The sequence below is a fragment of the Alosa pseudoharengus genome, unplaced genomic scaffold (genome assembly GCF_046254945.1).
Source record: "Alosa pseudoharengus isolate Yale_2024_CS ecotype anadromous, Long Island Sound unplaced genomic scaffold, YU_APseudo_1.1 YU_APseudo_1.1_scf_186, whole genome shotgun sequence".
Lineage (NCBI taxonomy): Eukaryota > Metazoa > Chordata > Actinopteri > Clupeiformes > Clupeidae > Alosa > Alosa pseudoharengus.
Window position 1 is genome coordinate 5,001 of NW_027468655.1, and position 22,500 is coordinate 27,500.

General features: G+C 42.8%; 1 protein-coding gene and 1 long non-coding RNA gene across 2 annotated transcripts in view; one reads left to right on the forward strand and one right to left on the reverse strand.

Annotated features, from left to right (window-relative positions):
* Positions 1 to 22,500, forward strand: part of LOC143132138 (arf-GAP with Rho-GAP domain, ANK repeat and PH domain-containing protein 2-like) — a gene marked incomplete at both ends in the record, with an annotated part of 38,499 nt that overhangs the window by 3,235 nt on the left and 12,764 nt on the right. The window contains one exon of the mRNA XM_076291471.1: positions 21,050 to 21,156. Coding sequence (XP_076147586.1) covers positions 21,050 to 21,156 — 107 coding nt within the window. The remainder of the gene's footprint in view (positions 1 to 21,049; positions 21,157 to 22,500) is intronic.
* LOC143132139 (uncharacterized) lies at positions 8,699 to 9,829 on the reverse strand. The gene is made up of 2 exons (XR_012988243.1): positions 9,249 to 9,829; positions 8,699 to 8,942 (listed from the first exon to the last, which is right to left on the reverse strand). It is a non-coding gene; the product is annotated as an uncharacterized LOC143132139 (long non-coding RNA).

A 22,500-nucleotide genomic window follows, 5' to 3' on the forward strand; every position in this document is an offset into this window, starting at 1 on the left:
GGCCAATCAAGTCGTGTATAGAGTTGTTAGGCAGGCTTAACATAATGATTGATGGCAGAGTTGCAACGGTTTGGCTTGAATTCACTGCTACTTGAAAACAAAGAAGATGGATGTTGCTTTTGGCCAACAGTGTGGCATGAGTTAAGCTTGTTTTAAGTTGGCAAAAGTTTGAACTAGCCAACTAGCTCCACTGGTGGGGAAATGCATGGGACTCAGCGCTGTCCTATTGCGTGCAGAGGGAATTTGAAACAGACAACCGATTATCTCGCCCCTCTGACTGAGCACTGCGAACGGTGAGTGATTTTAATGTGGGTCTGGCTCGTCAGGCTATATGTCCTCAGCAGGAGTAGACAACCCGGCATCAGAAAGTAAAAGAAAGTAGTCCTGCTGCCACAAATGTGTTCCAAACATCAACTTAAGCAGCTGGTCCTAACTGGCACAACTGTATAACCTGGTAGATCAGCTAATTAGTGATATCACCAGTACAGTCTTCATGGTCAGACGCAGTGTCCATTCTGACATCTGGGCTTGGATTCTGTTACTCTTTGGTCCCCCAGGTCACCACTCCTGGTCACCACTCCTGGTCACTTCCTCTTCCAGGTGTTTATCAGGCTGAGGCTGAGGCTGAGTTGTCCACTGGTAGCACCTGCAGCACAGGCAGTGTGTCTGAGGTGCTGTCCGTGGTACCAATCATCTCTCGGTGGGGTAGTATTGTACATTTAGGACCACGGCCAAGGCTTAGGGCGGTCAGTAAGGGAGTTCTCCATGGTGCTGAAGGACATCTGCTCAGCTCCATGGAGACCCAATGGCTGGCCATGACTCCACAACACAACCACACTATGCAGAACCTCTAAGGATGTTCTGTGAAGCTCTAACCTTTTGTAGGTTTAAAGAGGACAAGCTAGAGAGAGCCAACAGCATGGAAAATGGACAAAAAGAGTAAACACTTGTACACTTAATATTATTTATTGATTCCAAAGGCCAAAGGATAAGTGGTTTATAGTAGAGATTATTCAGAACTGATTGAATTTTAATGACAAGCTATTGTAATGCAGATGTGATGCCCAGACAGACATTTACGAGCTGCATGCATGACTTGCATCCAGACATCCCTGCTAGTTAGAGTGATGTTTTTAAACCTGCAACAGAAATGCCTCATCTTTTATAGACGACCGGAATGTATCAGACAATAAGAAGAATTCATGAAGTATGCCCCTATCAATCAACCTGGAGCTCTCAGTCAAGGCGTCGCTCTCCATTCTTCACATGGGCTGTCCAGATACAGGTTTGTCAGTTATGGCAGATGACACAACAACCGAAAGCTACCCATCATCCTCACAGTGTAAATGGCCAGGAGTGGAAAGAAGGCTGACGTGGGACATGAAATATTCCACTGACAAGGCGCCAGCGTCTGGAGATGAGTGCGTGATTGGTCTTCTGTTGGGGCATATGTGCCATTTTAAATGGATATGAAGGACTTTTTGTATCTTGGCAGGCTTGGGATTGTCCTTTGGTCTCAAGGCCAGGCTCTGATGTTGGACAGTTTGCTGTGGCTCATTTTGATCCAGTTTAGGTTGTCCTTGGATCCCACTGTGGGCCTCTAGGTGGAGTGATCCATGGTCAACTCTGTGTGTATATCTGTGTGTGTCTTAGTGTGTGTCTAGGTGCTTTAGATATGTGTTTGTGCATGCACATGCATTCCTGGGTGTGTGTGTGAGTGTGAGTGCGGGTCTCTGTGTGTGTGTGTGTGTGTTCCTGTGAGTGTTGCGCTTGTATGGAGTGAAAAGGCTTAATTCATCTTTAGCTTCATTAGCTCTTTGCACCATTTTGCCCCTGCAGTCACCACGGTAATAAAAGATTGTATCCTAGGGTGCTGAGACTCTTGTCTTCCTAACGTTGCGGGTGTCAAGGCAAATTAATGACACCATGACTCTCTCTCTTTCTCTCTTTCTCTCTCTCTCTCACTGTCTCTTGTGGTCTTACTTTTCATCTCATCCTCAGTCTCTCACTCTATTATGACCTCCTCTTTTCATCATGCTCCTGGTTGAAATGGTGGCTTTCATGTACTGAAGAATAGATGATCCTGTGGTTTTAGTGTCTTTGTGTGTGTGTGTGTGTGTGTGTGTGTGTGTGTGTGTGTGTGTGTGTGTGTGTGTGTGTGTGTGTGTGTGTGTGTGTGGGAGAGAGGGAGAGAGAGAGAGAGAGAGAGAGAGAAAGAAAGAGAGACACTCTTAAGGACAGACTGGAGGTGGTATAATCAAGGCTTTAGTGGTGCTAAAGATGAGTTAGTGGCAATCTATTCTGACGAGAACTCGAGAACTTCATAGCTTCTACCACCCAGAAATTGGCTAACTCATTCTAGTTTAGTTTGTTTTCAAACACTTTCCTCTTGTTTTAAGACTTTATTTTAACACTTTAATCCAAACTTAATTAGCCAACTAAATTCCCTTGTTTTTACAAGCAGAGATATTATGGGGAATAACAGCCACAATTCCCACCAAATGCATATTTTTTCTTAAAAAGTTACACTTCAAAATGCGATTCTGTCTGTTCTTTTAGAATATTCTATCTGAGCTGTGTTTGCTTTTCACATATTACACAGAAACGCACAGGTGCATATTAATATATATTACTGGAATCTTTCTCTCTTTCTGAGTATATGATTTGACTTGATGCTGGGCCACTTGATGGCAGCATGGGCTGTGATATAGGAGAGTTCTCAACGTCCTCTGTGTCTGTTGAGGACCTTCACTCTGACTCTGAGCCTGTCAGGGAACAGGCTGTACCTGACACTAGCCCGACCTAAAGCAACATTCAAGGTTACTACGCAGTATGGAAAACCTGGAAAAGTATGGAATTTGATTTTAGTAATTTCCAGGTCTGGATAAGTATGGAAAAAAGGGTATGGAGACATATGTGTGTTATCAGACTATTATATCTACAGTACTAATCACTTCACTCATGTCATAATGAACCATTCCTACTGCCGCGTAGCTTAACTGTCAGTCCACATCGTCAAGATACAATTATATGGGGCTCCTCAGAAACAGAAATTTTGAAATGGAAAATGTGTAGGAACCCTGAACACTATGCAACAATCTACTGCTTTTTGAAGCATGCTTTTATCAGGCAGCAAGTGGTTGTAGCCTCTAGCCATATCTCTTGATAGTATATGGTCATGTGCAGAATAGATAAACACATGTGGGCCAATTCCACGGAAAATTGACTTTTTGTCACATCCATAACGCCAGTGAAATGCCTTGGCATTTGTATGATGTGAATGATAACATTCATTTTTTGTGCATTTTTTTCTCATTTACAATCTTCAGCCAAAAATATCAAATGCTCAAATTTCATGTAATCATTCACATCATACCATACCATCACATTTTATTGGCGTTATGGATGTTAAAAAAATGTAATTTTCCATGGAGTTGCCCTGTGTCGTTCCCCTTAGTCATCCAGGATATGCACTATGCAGACAAAACAAAAAACACAGCATGACATTGTGATGGTGTCCATTTTTTTTTGCTGACCCTGAGGAACTGTGAGAAACGTTTCACTCGAGGCAGATATTTTATCAGATTTTTTGAGGAAGTGTTGAGGCAGATATTTTATCAGATTTTTTGAGAAAGTGTTGATCGCTGAGAGGCGTGTGGAGTTGTGCATTTGGGAGGTCACTATGGTGAAAAGCTGGAACCTAAACAACAGCCTGCCCCTCCGCCCCTCTGCCCCTCCACCCCTCACCCCCTCCACCCCTCTGCCCCTCCACCCCTCACCCCCTCCACCCCTCTGCCCCTCCACCCCTCACCCCCTCCACCCCTCTGCCCCTCCACCCCTCACCCCCTCCACCACTCCATGTTTTTCCCTCCTGGTGTCATAATTGGACAGGGCACAGTGTGGTGCCATGATGGGTGTCACCCTGGCAACCAACCATGTAACGCTGGAGGAATGAGGTTTATTAGCGGACCACAGCACACCTTGCCATCCTCCTCCTCCTCATCATCATCTTCTGCCTCTTCACCATCACCTTCGTCATCATCATATTAACAATATCATCACTTTCAGCACCACTATGCCAGTATTTGGTTTACTTTGAAGTCCTGTAGTGCAAATTAAAGTAAATTGTTTCTGGAGGGAAAACTTCCTGAAATGAAGTTGGACCATGTCTGAGCCCACTGTAATCAGCCACATAGCTACTAGTTCCATCTACCATCTTTAAGCTAAGAAAGAGCACAAAGCTACTGGGCAGTTCCAGCGTTATGGATGTGACAATTGGACTCATATTGGTAAACAAAATGCCTTAGAGTGGGGGCAAAATTAGTATCAGTGAATTAATTTGCATAAATTTTAATGCAACCTTTGTCCTCTGAATACTGAGAAATCCTCAAATTTCATATAATCAATTTCATCCTAAGAATACAAGGCATTTTATCAGCGTTATGGATGTGACATGAAATGGACACACTTTTGTGAGAGATTACAGGTTTTCTACAAACTCTGTGAATTTTTAAGGAAACTGCCGAAACTATGATATATGTAGCATGAAGGAGACTTGAATGAACACAAAAAGTGTGTTTTTGAAACTATGCGTCATTTTCGTAATGCATTATGTAGGAAAAACTGGCGTTATGGATGTGACGGTTTCACGTTATGGATGTGACGTGTCTGAACCAGTCCTCGACAACTACACAAAACACATAATTAAGTAGTGAATTTTGATATGAAACAATTGAAATAGTAATCATGAAAAACTAGCGATGAAATTATTGCTTCCTCAGTGCCCACTAAGATCCACAGGAAGAATCAGGACAAGTCATTTAAAATACAAAAAAGAAATGTATTTTTTTATTTTACCGTCATCAATTTTGGTCAGTGATTCCCGGGTTACTGAAACACCAGGGAACATGAAACTTGGTGGCCACTCCCCTAAATAACTAGCCCTACCTGAACCGTTGCACCCAAGATGATAACATATTTATGGTATGTTAGTCTCAAGAGCCCGCATCAACCTAACCCATACCCACTCATTTGTGATTTGCACACATAAAGTACATGCACGCGCACGTGCACACACGCACATGCACACACACGCACATGCACACACACACACACACACACGCACAGTCGCACACATATAGACTGGCAAGCACACACACACATAAACTCATACAGACAGGCAAGCACACACACACACACACACATGCACAAACACCCACCCACATGAATGCAGACACATAAACACACACACACACAGGCACGCATACGCATGTGCGCATGCAAACACACACACGCACACAAACACACATAAACACACAAACACAGGCACGCACATGCACACACACAGACACACACAGGGCCGGAGTGGGGCCACTTTTCAGCCGGGAGTTTCAGGCCCAAGACCGGCCCACTTTTTTAGTGGTGGTGGAAATTGGATAAATAAGGCAACATTTCAGCTCTTACTATCCTGTAGTTTTTATTATAGGCTAATATTCCACTATTCCACAAGGATAGGTTGATAAGTTAACAAAAACAGGAAGGAAGAAATAAAGCATTTGAAATGTATCCCACAACTCCACTAAGAGGCATATTGAACTACTGTATTGTTTACATGTTTTTTTCTGCATGGGTCAGCTATCAGCTGTTGTTTGGTGATTTGCTCCTTTACTACACCCACTTCTGAGCAAACAAGTCATATAGGTGGATTATGTAGCCTACTGCTGTCATAGCCTACTGTTCTTTCTTCCATAAAATAACTTTAATTCATATGGTTAACTCTATTATCCTTTCTACTTGTCCCTATAGTCATAGTTAATTTCGGGCTCATCATTTTCAGCGGGGGACTGGCTGATCTGCTGCTCAGGCTACTTTTGTTTTTAGGCCTATAGGCTACTGCATACACAGATCAAGCTTAAGTTTTGTTATCAATATTTGCATAATATTTGCAAAGTCTATGAATAGCCATATTGGATGATACCAAAATACTAATATTTTAATTAATTTAATATGTTACTTGCGAATAGGTTGACAAAGCTACAACGTCCAGTAGGTTATTAGCCCAATTACGCCGTTATAATCATGGCTATCTCTCTTTACCAGTTGCCACTTATGTCTGTCCTCTTCAAAACAAATTGGAAGCATGGCACATTTGGCAGCATTTCCCTCCAATACTTTTGTCTTTTTTACCTGGCCTTTTCAGTCCCTCATGGCATCTTTCTACCATCCATCCTCCCTGACGCTTATCACTACGGTAGGGCCGGCCCGGCTGGTATCTGAGAAAACTTTTTAGGAAAGACGGGCTATATGGACCAGGCAAGTCTGATGCTTTTTCTCTACGAAACTCCCCCTCGCTCGGTCTGAAGCTCTTTTCCTTTTCTTTGCATCTTCCGTCAAGGGTTTTCGCTGCTTCTTCGCCGGCTCTGCCATTATACACACGTTTGCAACAATCTCTAGCGTTTCGTTAGCCTGCCTCTGTGCTGTAAACTGATCGATCCTGCTTCGGTCGGCGGGTAGGATACACCGAACTTGCAAGTGGGATATTCTTCCTACAGGCAGTAGGGGCGGGCGAGAGAGCCTTCATTCGCCCCGTAATGAGTCATTTAACCATATACCGACTTACGAAGATGATTAATTAACACGAAAACGTTGCCTGGTGTCCCTTTAACTCTTCTTGGGAGGGGAGAACAACCCATGCAGAGGCTGCGGTGTTAGGCATAGAATGTGAACGTGTGTAGCCAATTTTAAGAGAAGATAGATTCACGTGACAAATGCCAATATTTTTCCCTCGACCGGCCCAAAAGTGAAGCGGCCCACCGGGAATTCTCCCGATTCTCCCGATTACCCACACCGGGCCTGGGCACACACACACACAGACACACACACACACACACTCATAAACAAAAGCAAACTCACATATGCACACATAACATCCTACATGCACATGAGTTGCAGGAGTAGGAGATGGAGACAAATTGACAAGCGTGATTTATTTTTGCGAAGAGAATATGCAGGACTGAGATGCGGTCATATTTTGTACCGCTATGCGGTACATCTAGTTTATTGCTGCCGTTACTCATGTTACTCTGTGGGTATTAGCTACAGAGGACCTGACACTTCAAATGCTGGCATATCGCGTCACATTTAAAATTAAACTGTGTTAAACAGATGTGAATGGCAGGCTGAACAGATCTGCAACATAAGGAGGTTGCTATGTTAACTCCAGCTGCAAAGTCAGCCATCTTCACCAGCTAACACGATAATCCAGTTACTGTACAACCAGAGTATGACAGTTACAGGAAGATAATTGCTCAGATTTTCATTATTAGGCCACTTGAAAATAGGCTATGGCTAGGCTAATCACTGGAGGTATTTTAATATTATGTTTGTTTTGCTAATGGTTAGGCAAGGCCTCCCTGTGGTTTTGATCAACCTAATAATCTTTGAAATGTCAATTGTAAACACTAAGGTGATATGCGTTAAAACTGACATGCCACCAGAACAGACGTTTTATCGGCTTTGAGGTATAATAAAGTCTCCGTCTTGTAAATTCACATTATGTAACATCCATAACGTCACATCCATAACGCACCATTAAAGGTTTTAAAAGTAAGAAAGGGGCACAATTTGGTCATAACACTTTACATTGATATAAATCAGCTTTGCACAGACACTTTGGACATTGTCGCATCAACACTGTATGTGTAGCATAAACTTTTCCTATAAAATGTTATGGATGTGACATGGCCATGGAACTTGCTGACTTAAAAACAAAAGCCTTACAAATGTAAGGAGTTGTGCTCTTAAAGGCAAGCTGAGCATAGACATTGCTCTACCATTCCCTTGTCAATATGGAATTTGTCAAATGACACAATTTGTTTGAACCTTGGGTCCATTTATCCACTTTTTAAATATGTATAATATTACCATGTGAAAAATGTTGTTTCTGTATGGTTACACACCATATTTATGATGTAAAAAGAGTGTAATTCTCCATCAAATTCAATCAGAACAATTACAAACAATAAAATATAGACCTAAATAAAGATTTTAACCCATAGCATTTACACCCCTATTTTGAGTTTTTCCTCGAAATTGCACACCGCCTACTTAAAATGGCCCTGTTGCCACATACTTTGACTTACAATCAAGTGCCTGACCTCTTTGGAAAGCTAAGGCCTTGTAGAATTTTTTGGTACCAATAGATTGACTGTGTGATGAACTATCAGAGAGTGGCAAAGGGTAGAATGATAGTTTTTTTTATAGGCGGTTATGTACATCTCTAGAAATGACCACATTCTGCCCTCTTGGTCACTTATTTTCTCTTGAAAACACCACTGAGGCCCACTACCAGGTCTTGTGAATCTGTATGTCAAAGTAGATCCTTATAGGATGAAGTATGACTGTGTGGGACCCATATTTGTGTGGGCATACACATGCGTTTTGCTAAGTGTCCATTTGGAGACTCCAAAAGGACCTTTGGTTACCCAAAACTAAAACTCTTCCTATACAAGAACCCCTTTATGTAGAACCATGATCTTGGTGTCAAATGAAAGGTTACACTCTCTGTGTCATGTTGCTTGTACCATGAGTGCTTTGCAGTGGCTGTGCCATGAGTCCAGAGAAGCATTATCTGACCTGAAACTCTTACTTTTGCTCCTACGCCTTTGAGATTTCCATGAAAAAAGGACAAACAAGGTAATGCAGTGAACATTTGTATTATAAAATGAAACAAAGGTAAAAAATAACAATACCCTGGCAAACGAAACATCAAATGATTCACATTCAATGCAATAGAAATGTATTTATGTTGGCAACCACGGTCAACAAAATGGAACGTGTTATGAACAACTGAAATAGTCTCGGCCACCGACTCCTCTTCCTCAGACACAGGATCCTCAGCTCTTGTTTTTTTGCTTGGCGGGGCCCAGTCTTCATCACTGTCACTGAAACAATTGTACAGGTGGAAGTTAGGCTCAGACCCACTAAAGTATATGAAAACCCTTCCCAACAACTTATACAAATGATATAAATGTGTGTACTCAGGTCACACCTCCCCCTGCTCTCTCTTTTACACACACACACACACACACAAACACACACTGCATTCTCACCTAACTCCCCTCCCCCCCAGGTACCAGAACACTGTTCACACTATGAAACAAAGCTAAATGAAAAACTATGCACTAAACATTACAAAAACAAACTAAACTGTATCTGTAACTGTATATGGATATAAGTAGTCTACTCACAGCTCAAAATCAGGGTCCTTCCCAGCTAAAAAGTTCTGCTCCTCCTCGGAGTCGCATTCCGAGAAATTGCTTTCTTCTCCTTCATCGATGTCCTCCAGATCTTCAATGTCCTCGGGTTCTTCGACATGTTTCGTCTTTTTTTGTCTCTTTGGCATGTTTTACGAACAAAAACCTTCAAAAACATGTCTCTTGCTTGTTTAGTAACAAACTTCCAAACCACTGCTTCGGAATCTGGTTACGCATGGGCTATGCGCCTTGAGTTTAGCCGACAGGGAAGTAGAATGTGACGATGTGTCACATGTCTAAAGAAAGCTCTGCTCATTGGCTACACGGACATCTAGGTCCCATCTCATTGGCTCACTCAGACACAGCGCTATGGCCATTCAAAGACTGGTTGTCAGATTCATCGCTTACGTGACTCATTGGCTTTGATGGCATCTATCTCGACTCTCATTGGTCCTACAGACATGTAATGGGTATCGATGGAATCAGAAGAGCCTCGTGAACACGCGGAGTACCGTGAATCCAGCGACAATAATGGAAGTAGAACCGAAATATCTGGATTTCCGCGAAAACTAAGATTTTACGAGAGGCGGTTAGAGCCGAAACTGTACTGTACCGTACTTTTGTCCTGTCCTCTGTCTTGCGGATGTTGCGTAGTGTCTCGCGGCACTGTCTTGCGGAAGTCGCGTACTATCTTGTGGCACTGTATTGCGGAAGTTGGCTAGTGGTATCAAAGATTCTAGACAGATCACGAACAAAGCTATTTTTTGTCTTTATTTGTTTCGTTGGAAAATACAATTTCAATGTCGGGATGTTAGGAAGACACGTGGCTTGTAGAAAGTGGGTTATTAACTTACAACGCTGAATGTAGGGCGACGTCTGGCCAATATTATTCTGCTGTAAAACATGTTTTTGTTTATCCAGCATTGTCTTGCTTAAGTTACGTTGTGCCTTGCAGAACTGTCTTGTGTAAAGGTATGTGTGCTAGGTGTGTAGCGCTGTCATGATGGTTGTCTCGTGGAAAGTTAGGTAAAACGCCAAATAAAAACACAAGTATCCGTTGTCGACCTCAGTTGCTTTGGAAATGTTTTGTTTTGTTGAAATGTTTGTTATGCCACCTAGGCCTATTAGGCTACCTTCCACCTCTTTCTGTTCTATTTGTTATTAACTTGTAGGCTAGCCTAGGCTACTTGTAACCAAGAAATATATAAATCACTTTTTACTTACAACAAATAGCCTACGTATATTAAACACTTAATGTATATTGTTGATATTCCACAAGCAGCATTAGTTCAAGTTCAAGTAGTTTATCGTCATGCACGCATAAAGGGAAATATAATTAATGAAACTCCTTGTGCCAGCAAATATTTTAAGAATAAATAATAATTGTTTAGATAATTATTATAGGCAAATGTGTAAATATTTAGGCATCTTACCAGGGGGGTATTCCAAGTACGAGGTTTAGTGACAAACCTGGGTTAGTTAACACAGAGTAGGTGGTAAACCTCCTAATAGAAGAGCTGTATGGCTTCATTCTCCTAACAAAACAATACCATAGGGCTCTTGTTGTAGGAGGTTTACCACTTACTCTGAGTTAAGTTACCCAGGTTTATCACTAAACCATGTACTTGGAATACCCCCCAGGTCTGTTAAGTCATAGGCTTGCTTAACCAAATGTTGTAGCCATCCATGGGTAGATGATCACAAAAACAGACAACTGGACAGTTTTGGAGAACACATTTTAATTCTATACATAAGAACAAAAAAACCTTTTAAACAAAAAAGCTTTGTAAATCTAAATACGGAAAACCTTGCATGGTTCAGTTTTCTCTCAGAACAAAATACACCATAAACTTAACACCAAAAAAAATCAAATTTCCCCAGTACACACATATAGTAACAAGTTTTAAATACCTTGGTGTCCACATTACTGAAGACTTAACATGGACTGTTAACACTCAATATGTTCTGAAGAAGTCCAGACAACGACTCTACTTCCTTCGTCAGCTAAGGAAATTCAAAGTTTCTACATCCATCATGAAGGCCTTCTACACTTCAGCGGTTGAGAGTGTTCTAACTGGTAGCATCATCACCTGGTATGGGAACTCCACAGTTAGAGATTGTAGTACTCTGCAGAGAGTAGTGCGCTCAGCTGAACGTACAATAAGAACTCAACTCCCTGCTCTACAAGATATCTATTCCAGAAGAGTACTCCTAAGAGCCCAAAAGATTCTGAAGGACTCTTCTCATCCTAACAATGGATTATTCCTACCACTGAAATCAAGAAGACGCCTATGTAGTCACAAAGCCAGAACTGAGAGACTTAGGAGAAGTTTTTATCCCCAGGCCATCCGAACTCTGAACTCACACTATACTGACTTTGCACACATTCACTCCTCAGCACTCTCAAACATTTCCCAACTCTGAACTCACACTATACTGACTTTGCACTCATTCACTACTCAGCACTCATGACCCCCCCACCCCCCACACACACCTACAAGACTTTTAGCACTTTTACATCCCTCTCCCTAAGCTACAGACCTTTTATTTATTTTATTTATTTTACAAACACACACACACACACACACACACACACACACATATCTGACTTTCTCCAACTTTTGCATATCTCCATAGAACTTTTTATTATTATTTTTGATTTCTCCTCCATCTACCCATGTCCTTGATTGCCTAGCCTTTCTGCCCCCCCACCCCCCACCCCACCCCCATCCCCAACACACACACTTACATCATCACTGTCATCACTTCACATACATACAGCACACTGCTTGCTACAGTAAGCCTCCTCTACATACTTGCTGCACACTGCCCCCCCCCCCCACACACACACACACCTACAAGACTTTTAGCACTTTTACATCCCTCTCCCTATGCTACAGACCTTTTATTTATTTTCTTATTTCATCACACGTCAAAACACACACACACACACACACACACACATATCTGACTTTCTCCAACTTTTGCACATCTCCATTGAACTTTTTATTTATTATTTTTGATTTCTCCTCCATCTACCCATGTCCTTGATTGCCTAGCCTTCTGCCCCTGAACTCCCATCTCCCCTGTCATCCCCCCAGAAGGTTTAGCCTTCTGCCCCCCCCACCCCCACCCCACCCCCATCCCCAACACACACACTTACATCATCACTGTCATCACTTCACATACATACAGCACACTGCTTGCTACAGTAAGCCTCCTCTACATACTTGCTGCACACTGCCCCCCCCCCCCCTACATACACAGCACACTGTCTTCAGGATCTTCTCCAACACACATCCTCTACATACTTACAGCACACTTCCCCCACCTACCCACACACACACTACACACACACACACACACACAGTCACTGCTCCACTCCCCTCCCGCCCACACACATATCTTCACTGTCATCACTCACATACATCATACATACAGTACTCTGCTTGCAATAGTAAGTCCCTGCCCCCCCCCCTACATACACAGCACATTATTTCATCAGGAAGCTTCTCCAATACACATCCCCAACATACTTACAGCACACTGCCCACACACACACTACACACACACACACACACACAGTCACTGCTCCACTCCCCTCCCGCCCACACACACATCTTCACTGTCATCACTCACATACATCATACATACAGTACTCTGCTTGCAATAGTAAGTCCCTGCCCCCCCCCCCCCCCCCTACATACACAGCACATTATTTCATCAGGAAGCTTCTCCAACACACATCCCCAACATACTTACAGCACACTGCCCCCCCCCCCCCCCCAATACACAGCACATTGTCTCATGAGGAAGCTTCTCCAACACACATATTGCACACTGCCCTCTCCCCACATACACAGCACACTATCCCATCTCCCCTGTCATCCCCCCAACACACACACCAAGACCCCTGGCAGTTGGGTTAGCCCCTTGAGCCGTGGATCTGCCCAAGGTTTCTTCCTTGGTAAGGGAGTTTTTCCTTGCCCCTGTTGCTCTTGGGTGCTCCTTGTTGGTGCCCCCCACCCAATCCCAATCCTCCCCCACCTTTTTTATGCAGCCCTTGCCACTTAATCTACTAAACCCCTCTTCTACTGCACTTTTTACCCCCCCCCCCTCCCATAAATGCACAAATAGGCTGACACCAGACATAATTTCACTGCATTTCTTACTTCCAGTAACTATATGCATGTGACAATTAACTTCCTTGTATCCTTGTATCCTTGTAAATAATGAAATGAAGATAATAAATTGAAATCCAATAAGACATAAATAAATAAATAAACAACTAATACATTAAAAAAGAATGTATAAATACAGAAAAAAACAGCAATGCTTGTTACTCCAATGCCGGATGCATGGACATGAACCTCTCCAGAAACCTGCAGAAACCCTCGTGGTTCGTGACAATGTTAATGGAAACCTTCAAATGCAAACAGATTTCAAATTGGAAATAGCATGAGAATGTAGTGACAATATGCATGTATGCATGGTATGGTTTGGTTTATTTATTCTGGAGAAACCACACTGATCATAATATGACATGGCTTTTATATTCACATTTCCTTACCTCAGGCATCATTACGTCGAGCACAAGGTCAACATCTATGATATCTTCATCACAGATTATGGCAGTCTGTATCATTTTTGCCAGTTTCCTGGACTAATTGGGGCCACAAAATAAATCTTAGAACAAAAACTTTTTGCATTACTAATTGTATGTTTACTTAAAATAGTTGTTATTCATAACCAGTGCATTATTACTACATAAACTGTACAGTGTATTCATATCAATCAGTTTTCTATGCAATCTAATGCTTTTCGGATGTCATCTTCAAATTCCTTATTTGACAGTTACTGTTTATAAGTTTGGAGATGTACTGTTTTGCAGCGACATGCAATGCCGACTCCACAACTGTTGCACTTTCCAACCAGTTGGTGTAATAGATTGCCCACTATGAATCAGTGACAATAACTGAAAGACAAACAATCCAAATAGATGACTGATTTAGAAATTTAAACTAGGTAGCATTTTAACCTTTTAAGTTATATAACCACATCATTACCACACTTATGGTGAGTTTCATCACAGTTGAATAATTTTGTATACACCTGATGGTGTGTGCACAACTTCTATCAATGTAAATACAAAAAAAAGTAAAAATAAAAATCAGGTTGTCACATTAATACCATCCAATCAGTTGAGCCAATTAGAAGCCAATTATTATGACATTATCAATCATTTGTTATTTAAAATGTGCAAAATTGGAAATGTCCTTGTTTGAGGTATCTTGTCAAGTTACCATAGCACTGAAATATTTCACAGGTCAGAGAACATAGACAAATTTAAAGTCTAGAAAAAAAACCTGTAAAACAGAAAAAAGAAAGGAAAATATCAAACTCAAGTGTTGCAATATAAACTTGTGAATTCAAGTCCTTCTGCTGTCCTTGTGTGAGCAAAGGAGTGTGTGTAACCTTAGCTAGTCGTGTTTCCTCAGTTGATGCCTTTGAGCACAACTAACTTCTCAGACAGTGTTGCATTCAGACTATTTTTTATATATATAAAATATTTTTTATATAGTTGTTATGGGGCCTGTTAATCATTCCAGCTTGACCATGCAAGGGTGCCACAAACAGACAGAGACAGACATTTCGTGCTTTACAGTATAGATAGTTAGATAGATGTCATCACAGTGTTTCACAGAAAGTATTTTAAAGTATTTTGAAAATACAAAAATACGCAACACTGAAGTATTTTGATACGAAATACGAAGGCATTTTCATTATCTCAATAAAATACAAATGACAAAATAGTATTTTGTATTTGAAATACATATTTTAAACACATGTATTAGAAATACTGCCCATCCCTGCCCATGCCCATGGCCCAATCAGTGGAAACTGACATAAAGATTTGCTCTGCCCCAAGTGTGGCCAAAACGCCGTAAAATGACTTATTGTTTTGTTATGCAAGGAAAACAAACTCACCAAGACCAAGGAGATGGTTGTTGTGGACTTCCATAAACAAGCACTTATGTTATGTTATATTGTATTTATTTATTATTCACTATAGTACTTGGTCTGCACTGAGACCTGAGTTGATATTTTGTTATCTTCATACAAATAAAGCATCTATCTGTCTGTCTGTCTGTCTGTCTGTCGGCCCAGGTGTGGGTGTTATTGTTTATCAAAGTGTTGGCTGAGGGTTGCCTGGGTCCCTGGGCATGCACTGGCCCACACACTAACTGATCTGACTGAGTGTTGGCTGAATGCCAGCTGTGCTTGAACATTACTTGATAACAAAACACAAATCCAGAGCTACTACTTTAAAGCACAAGTCATCTTTATTAAAAATTCTAACAAACAACTTTAAAACTTAAAAAGTCATAAAGCAAAAAAGGATTTTTACATGTACAATTTTATGTAAAACAATTAATAAGCTTTATATTTTATCTAAAACAAAACAAATAAAAAGATACATACATACATACATACATACACACACACACACACACACACACACACACACACACAATGATTCAAAGACATAAATTATTCTACATAATAATAATTATAATAATTATTATAATAATTATAAATATAATTAATTATAGCACCTTTCATTCACAGAATGCAGCTCAAAGTGGTTCACATTTGGAACATTTGTCATTGGTGTCACAGGACAGTGGCTTGGTGTCACAGGACAGTAGCTAACTGTCTCAGGACAGTGTCTGGATGTTACAGGACAGTCATAGGTGTCACGGGACAGTGTCTGGGTGTTACAGGACAGTCATAGGTGTCACGGGACAGTGTCTAGGTGTCACAGGACAGTCATAGGTGTCACGAGACAGTGTCTGGGTGTTACAGGACAGTCATGGGTGTCACGGGACAGTGTCTAACTGTCTCGGGACAGTGTCTGGGTGTTACAGGACAGTGGCTAACTGTCCCAGGACAGTGTCTGGGTGTCACAGGACAGTCATAGGTGTCACGGGACAGTGTCTGGGTGTTACAGGACAGTCATGAGTGTCACCGGACAGTGTCTAGGTGTCACAGGACAGTGTCTGGGTGTTACAGGACAGTCATGGGTGTCACGGGACAGTGTCTGGATGTTACAGGACAGTCATGAGTGTCACCGGACAGTGTCTAGGTGTCACAGGACAGTGTCTGGGTGTTACAGGACAGTCATGGGTGTCACGGGACAGTGTCTAACTGTCTCGAGACAGTGTCTGGGTGTTACAGGACAGTGGCTAACTGTCTCGGGACAGTGTCTGGGTGTCACAAGACAGTCATAGGTGTCACGGGACAGTGTCTGGGTGTTACAGGACAGTGTCTGGGTGTTACAGGACAGTCATGGGTGTCACAGGACAGTGTCTGGATGTTACAGGACAGTCATAGGTGTCACAGGACAGTCATAGGTGTCACGGGACAGTGTCTGGGTGTTACAGGACAGTGTCTGGGTGTTACAGGACAGTCATGGGTGTCACGGGACAGTGTCTGGGTGTTACAGGACAGTGTCTGGATGTTACAGGACAGTCATAGGTGTCACGGGACAGTGTCTAGGTGTCACAGGACAGTCATAGGTGTCACAGGACAGTGCCTGGGTGTTACAGGACAGTCATGGGTGTCACGGGACAGTGTCTAACTGTCTCGGGACAGTGTCTGGATGTTACAGGACAGTCATAGGTGTCACGGGACAGTATCTAGGTGTCACAGGACAGTCATAGGTGTCACAGGACAGTGCCTGGGTGTTACAGGACAGTCATGGGTGTCACGGGACAGTGTCTAACTGTCTCGGGACAGTGTCTGGGTGTTACAGGACAGTCATGGGTGTCACAGGACAGTGTCTAACTGTCTCGGGACAGTGTCTAGGTGTCACAGGACAGTCATGAGTGTCTCGGGACAGTGTCTGGGTGTCTCGGGACAGTATCTGGGTGTCACAGGACAGTGTCTGGGTGTCCCGGGACAGTGTCTGGGTGTTACAGGACAGTCATGGGTGTCACAGGACAGTCATGGGTGTCACAGGACAGTGGCTAACTGTCCCGGGACAGTGTCTGGGTGTCTCGGGACAGTGTCTAACTGTCTCGGGACACTACTCAGGACAGTACTAACAGGACAGGACATTTTTTGCTGTTACTGCTACTGGATTTTACTTCGCTTCTTTTCGTATGTATCTGTTTTGTTTGTACTGGCGTGTACAACTACTCAATATATTGGCAATAAAACAATGTAGATATTTTACATCTATGGATTCTTACGAAAATTTCAAGACCAAGCATGCTGGGCTAACTTATTGGTACGGCCATACAGACAAGTGACAAAGTATGAACGCAGCAACTTTGGGGGGTGGTGGAGGGGGGTATTCTGATATGTTATATATCGGGATAAACTTATATTTTACACACGAAATATATGTTAATTCATGGAAAGCTTTACATATATCGATTCTTGAGTTTCTCAGCTTTAAAATGGTATATAGCATGACTATGGTAGTTCATGATAAGGTGCAAAAAAATGCATGGGGGTTGTTGGGGGGAGGTGGGGGGCACTGTATTTTCCCGAATACGGGTCACCCGTAGTGTACTTTAACAACAGTTCTATTTGCGTACACACAACTTTTTTTTTCCATGGTAAGGATGACCTTTGCATGGAATTGCCCTACTAGTTAACCATCTTTAGGTTAAGGAAGAGTACGCTACTAGTTAACCATCTTTAAGTGAAGAAAGAGTGGTACAAAGCTACTAGTTAACCATCTTTAGGTTAAGGAAGAGGACAAGAGTGGTACAAAGCTACTAGTTAACCATCTTTAGGCTAAGAAAGAGTGGTACACATTAACTAGTTAACCATCTTTAGGCTAAGAAAGAGTGGTACAAAGCTACTAGTTAACCATCTTTAGGCTAAGAAAGAGTGGTACAAAGCTACTAGTTAACCATCTTTAGGCTAAGAAAGAGTGGTACAAATTTACTAGTTAACCATCTTTAGGCTAAGAAAGAGTGGTACAAATTTACTAGTTAACCATCTTTAGGCTAAGCTAGCAGTCCCTTTCTTTTTCTCTTTTTCTTTTTCTCTCTCTGTATGTTTATGTGCACAGATGGCTGATGGATCACTGTGTGTGTGTGTGTGTGTGTGTTTATTAGTGTCTTATTACACGGCTCTTCAGAGTGCTGCAGAAAGTTCCATTCACATGAATGGGCCTTCCCAACGTTCGGGCCTATGTTAAATCTATATAAATCACCTGCAAAGTATATAATCACCGCTGTCAATGGCAACGGGTTGATTAACGTCTTTCATATCCCTCCGCAAGAATTCCGTTCGCTTATTGCAATGGAATTTCATTGAAAGGGAAAGTAAGCTAGTAAGACTTTGCCACGCAACACCTGAAACTGTCAAGTTCTATCTGTGTGGCGAACTATTTATTTTGTCAGCGGAAGACACGAAACGGTAGCAAAATCATTTTAAAAGATTCATTGTGTTAGGTTTCTTTTCTCGTTTTGGCAAGTAGCCGTGTAATAAGCGGGATAATGTATTGTCCGCCGGTAATTATCAGAAAATAAGTCCCTTCAGGTCGAAGCAAAACCTCTCCGCTGCGCGCCCTGTCGGGACTTATTTTCTGATAATTACCGGCGGACAATACATTATCCCTTACTTAATGTGTTCCTTTGTATATATTTTTCCTTTGTTGACACAGAAAGGTTCCTTTATCTCTATCTGTGAGTTTTTTTCTGCGTTCCGTTCACGCGGTTCTCTTCTGTTGGGGCTGTCAGCAGGTGTGCATGCGTGTGCACAAGTGTAAAATAAAGGCACATCTCTGCACCATACATTACAATGAAATGGCTTTCTTTCCATTGTTTTGAAGGCTCTTTCATTCTGTGTTTTAAGATGAGCGAAGGAGAAGGAGGGAAAGATAGTTTGTCTTTTTTCCCTGACTCTTTTTTACTCTCTCCCCCCTCCCTTTTATCTTCTCTTTCTCCCAACCCCTCGCTTTGTTCATTCATCTCTTTCTCTCTCTCTCTCTCTCTCTCCATTCTGAAACTTTCTGTGCCCCCCCCCCCCCCCCCCCCCCGCCACACACACACACACACACACACACACACATGCACTCCTCCTTCTCTTCTTGGAGGACATGTACGGTTTGTTTTCGGAAGGCGTCTAATCATGAGAGATGCTATCGGCTGGCTCGGGTCTCTTTGTTTGCCGTAATTAGCGTAAACTGTGTTTGTCGTCTCTCCGTGGGCCGGCGCTGGCAGCGGAGACGGCGGGGGGCTGGGGAACGCTCGACGAGACGAAGGTGCCAAATGGAGATGGTTAGTCTCGATAAGCACCCGGTTGAGGCGTGGTGTCATGCCTTATGACAGAGGCGGACATTTCACACTTAAGACAATAAGGTGGCCGACCAGATTGCCTTTCTCGTTCTTTCTTTGGCTTAATCTTCTTCTTTCCCTCTTTCCAACTCTTCCTTTCTGTACCCCTTTCTCTTTTTCAGTGCCTCCTACTACAGTTTTCTCCATCTAATTATTTTTCGCTGTCTACTGTCTTTTCCCTCAGTCCCTTGCTTCGTTAGATCTCTGTCTCAGTGTCCTTCACTTATTTTGCTTTGTCATAGTTATACTCATTTGCCCCCCCCCCATCTCTTTCTGTCTCTCTCTGACACACACACACACACACAGACACACACACACATACACACACACACATGCACACACGCACACATATACACACACAATGCATAACACACAAACACACACACACGCACATACAAACTTTAATACATAACACACACACACACACACACACACACAGATGTTTGCCAACAATTCCTTTCATCTCAGTCTCCTCTTTAAAAAAGAAACACAATCAACTCGTCTGCCATGTCAGTAAATGAAGCTGTTTCTGTTCCTCCTCTCCCTTTGACATGACTATTTGTTGCCTAAAGTTTCACCACCTGACAATTTACGCCAAAACACGCAATTACAGCGATGCTCAAACAACACATCAGACATCCAGGAAACTCACCCAACACCAATTAGGCCTCCCGCTTACCCCCCTCTCAATCTCTGCAACCGCAGAGAACAATAGAAATCCACTGCGTACCCTGATAGTGATGGGGCCTGTGATTTAGAAGCTGGGACGTGATCCATTCAAGCCCAGTTAGCATATTAGCATATTAGCATATTCGCATGGAGGTAACGCCCTGCGCTGGGGCACCCAGTGGAGATGGACCAGCTGTGGTCCTCTGGGCTGTGGGGGCCCCCATGGGCCCCTCTGGCTAGTGTTGCCCAGATTTTCTGCCTGGGGAAATCCAAGCCCCGGGGAGAATGCAAGGCACTGGCCACCCCTCACCACACACACACACACACGCACACACACACACACACACACACACACACACACACACACACACACACACACACACACACACACACACACACACCCTTCCTTTTCGTTTCCTGGGGGAAAGTTGAGTTGTGAGAGTGAAGCACCAGATTGCTGCCAAACACTTTTTGAAAATTATTCCCAGTACAGTGTACTGTGAAGGACAACCAGGCACACACACACACACACACACACACACACACACACACACACACACACACACACACACACACCTCTCTCTCTTTCTCCTACTCTTTACACACACTTGAAGGAGTGGTTAATGGGTGATTTTTACTAGATGTTAGTCCCATTCCAGGGTTTGTGGTGCCGTGTCATGTCAAGGATGTCAGACCTGACAGACGACTAAACGATGGAGAGAAGGACAATGTATTGATGTTTGTTTCTTTGATTTTGTGGTCTTCCAGGACTTCAGTGCTGGTTTGGCAATCGCTGTAGTGGAGCTGACCTCAGCCTGTGTGAAGCACGTCGAGAGGAGAGGATTTGAAATCAACACTCCATTCAAGACCTTCTGGTTAGTGTGTGTGTGTGTGTCTATGTGTGTGTGTGTGTGCAACTTTTTTTTTCTCTGTAGGTTTTCTCTCATGTTAGAGAATTTGAGATGAAAATATAGGTTGGTGCCCTTGAAGTTTGTATTTGAGTGTGTGTGTGTGTGTGAGAGAGAGAGAGTGACCGTGGATGTGTGTGCATTTGTATTTGATGCCTCTTACAGTAGATAGGCCTTGGTGTCTTTGAAAACGGCATATCTCTCACCGCCTTCTCAGCAAGGTTATGCCTTCTGTGATTTCACAGCCTCCTTCATTCTGAAACGCTATCACACCCCCCCCCCCCCCCCCCCCCCTACACACACACACACACATCCCTCCACAGAAATGCCTTCAACTTTCTTTTCATCACACACTAATCTCTCTGTATATATTATGAAATGTAGATATAAGACCTGGGGTGTATTCCTTGACATTCTTAACTTAGGCGTCTAGAGTATATGTTGTGAATTACGACATCTTACGACACCCTTCCAACTGCAGCCAGGAACTAAGAAGAACTAAGAGAGACTAGCTGGGAGTTAAAAAGCAGCTCCTGTGAGCAGTGTGGATGTTGGGGGAACAGGAATATTGGAGCAGGAGTGGTTTTGGCGTGTTCGTGTTAGACGGCGGCATGCAGCTCTGGTGTGAAGCAGAGGTGAGGACACGGTAGCTCGCAACAAATTTAGCCTTTGCTACGCGAGACCTGAGGTGTCATTTGTGCGTGCTTCTTAGGTGTGTGTGTGTGTGTGTGTGTGTGTGTGTGTGTGTAAGAGTCATGTCACACCTCTTCTACACCAGCCTGCTAAGGCCTTAAATAAAAATGTCGCTTTGAAAAAAAAAATAAGCATGAAAAAAGTTGCATTGAAAGAGTGTGTTGAGGAGTTGCATTGAAAGACCGATGCCCCCTAATATTTCAAGTACATCCTTTCTGTGTATTAGTCTGCAGGATTGTGTGTGTGTGTGTGTGTGTGTGTGTGTGTGTGTGTGATTATCTCTTCGTCTCATTTACTCCTTATTGACAAGTATCCTGTTGAGCTCTTCCCCAAAGACGCCGGTAGATAATGACCATCACTGCACAACAACAATCGCTCGGCATCGATCTGCATGTTTACCACCTCTAAGACCCACACACACACACACACACACACTACACACACACACACTACACACACACACACACACACACACACACACACACACACACATACACACATACACATGCTCACTAACTCTTTAGGAAGAGGTTTGTTCACATGGTGCCCCCCCCACCACAGTGCTGCTGTGTTATTTGTTTTATCGTGAAGCTGTCATTATCATCAGACACTCCACAC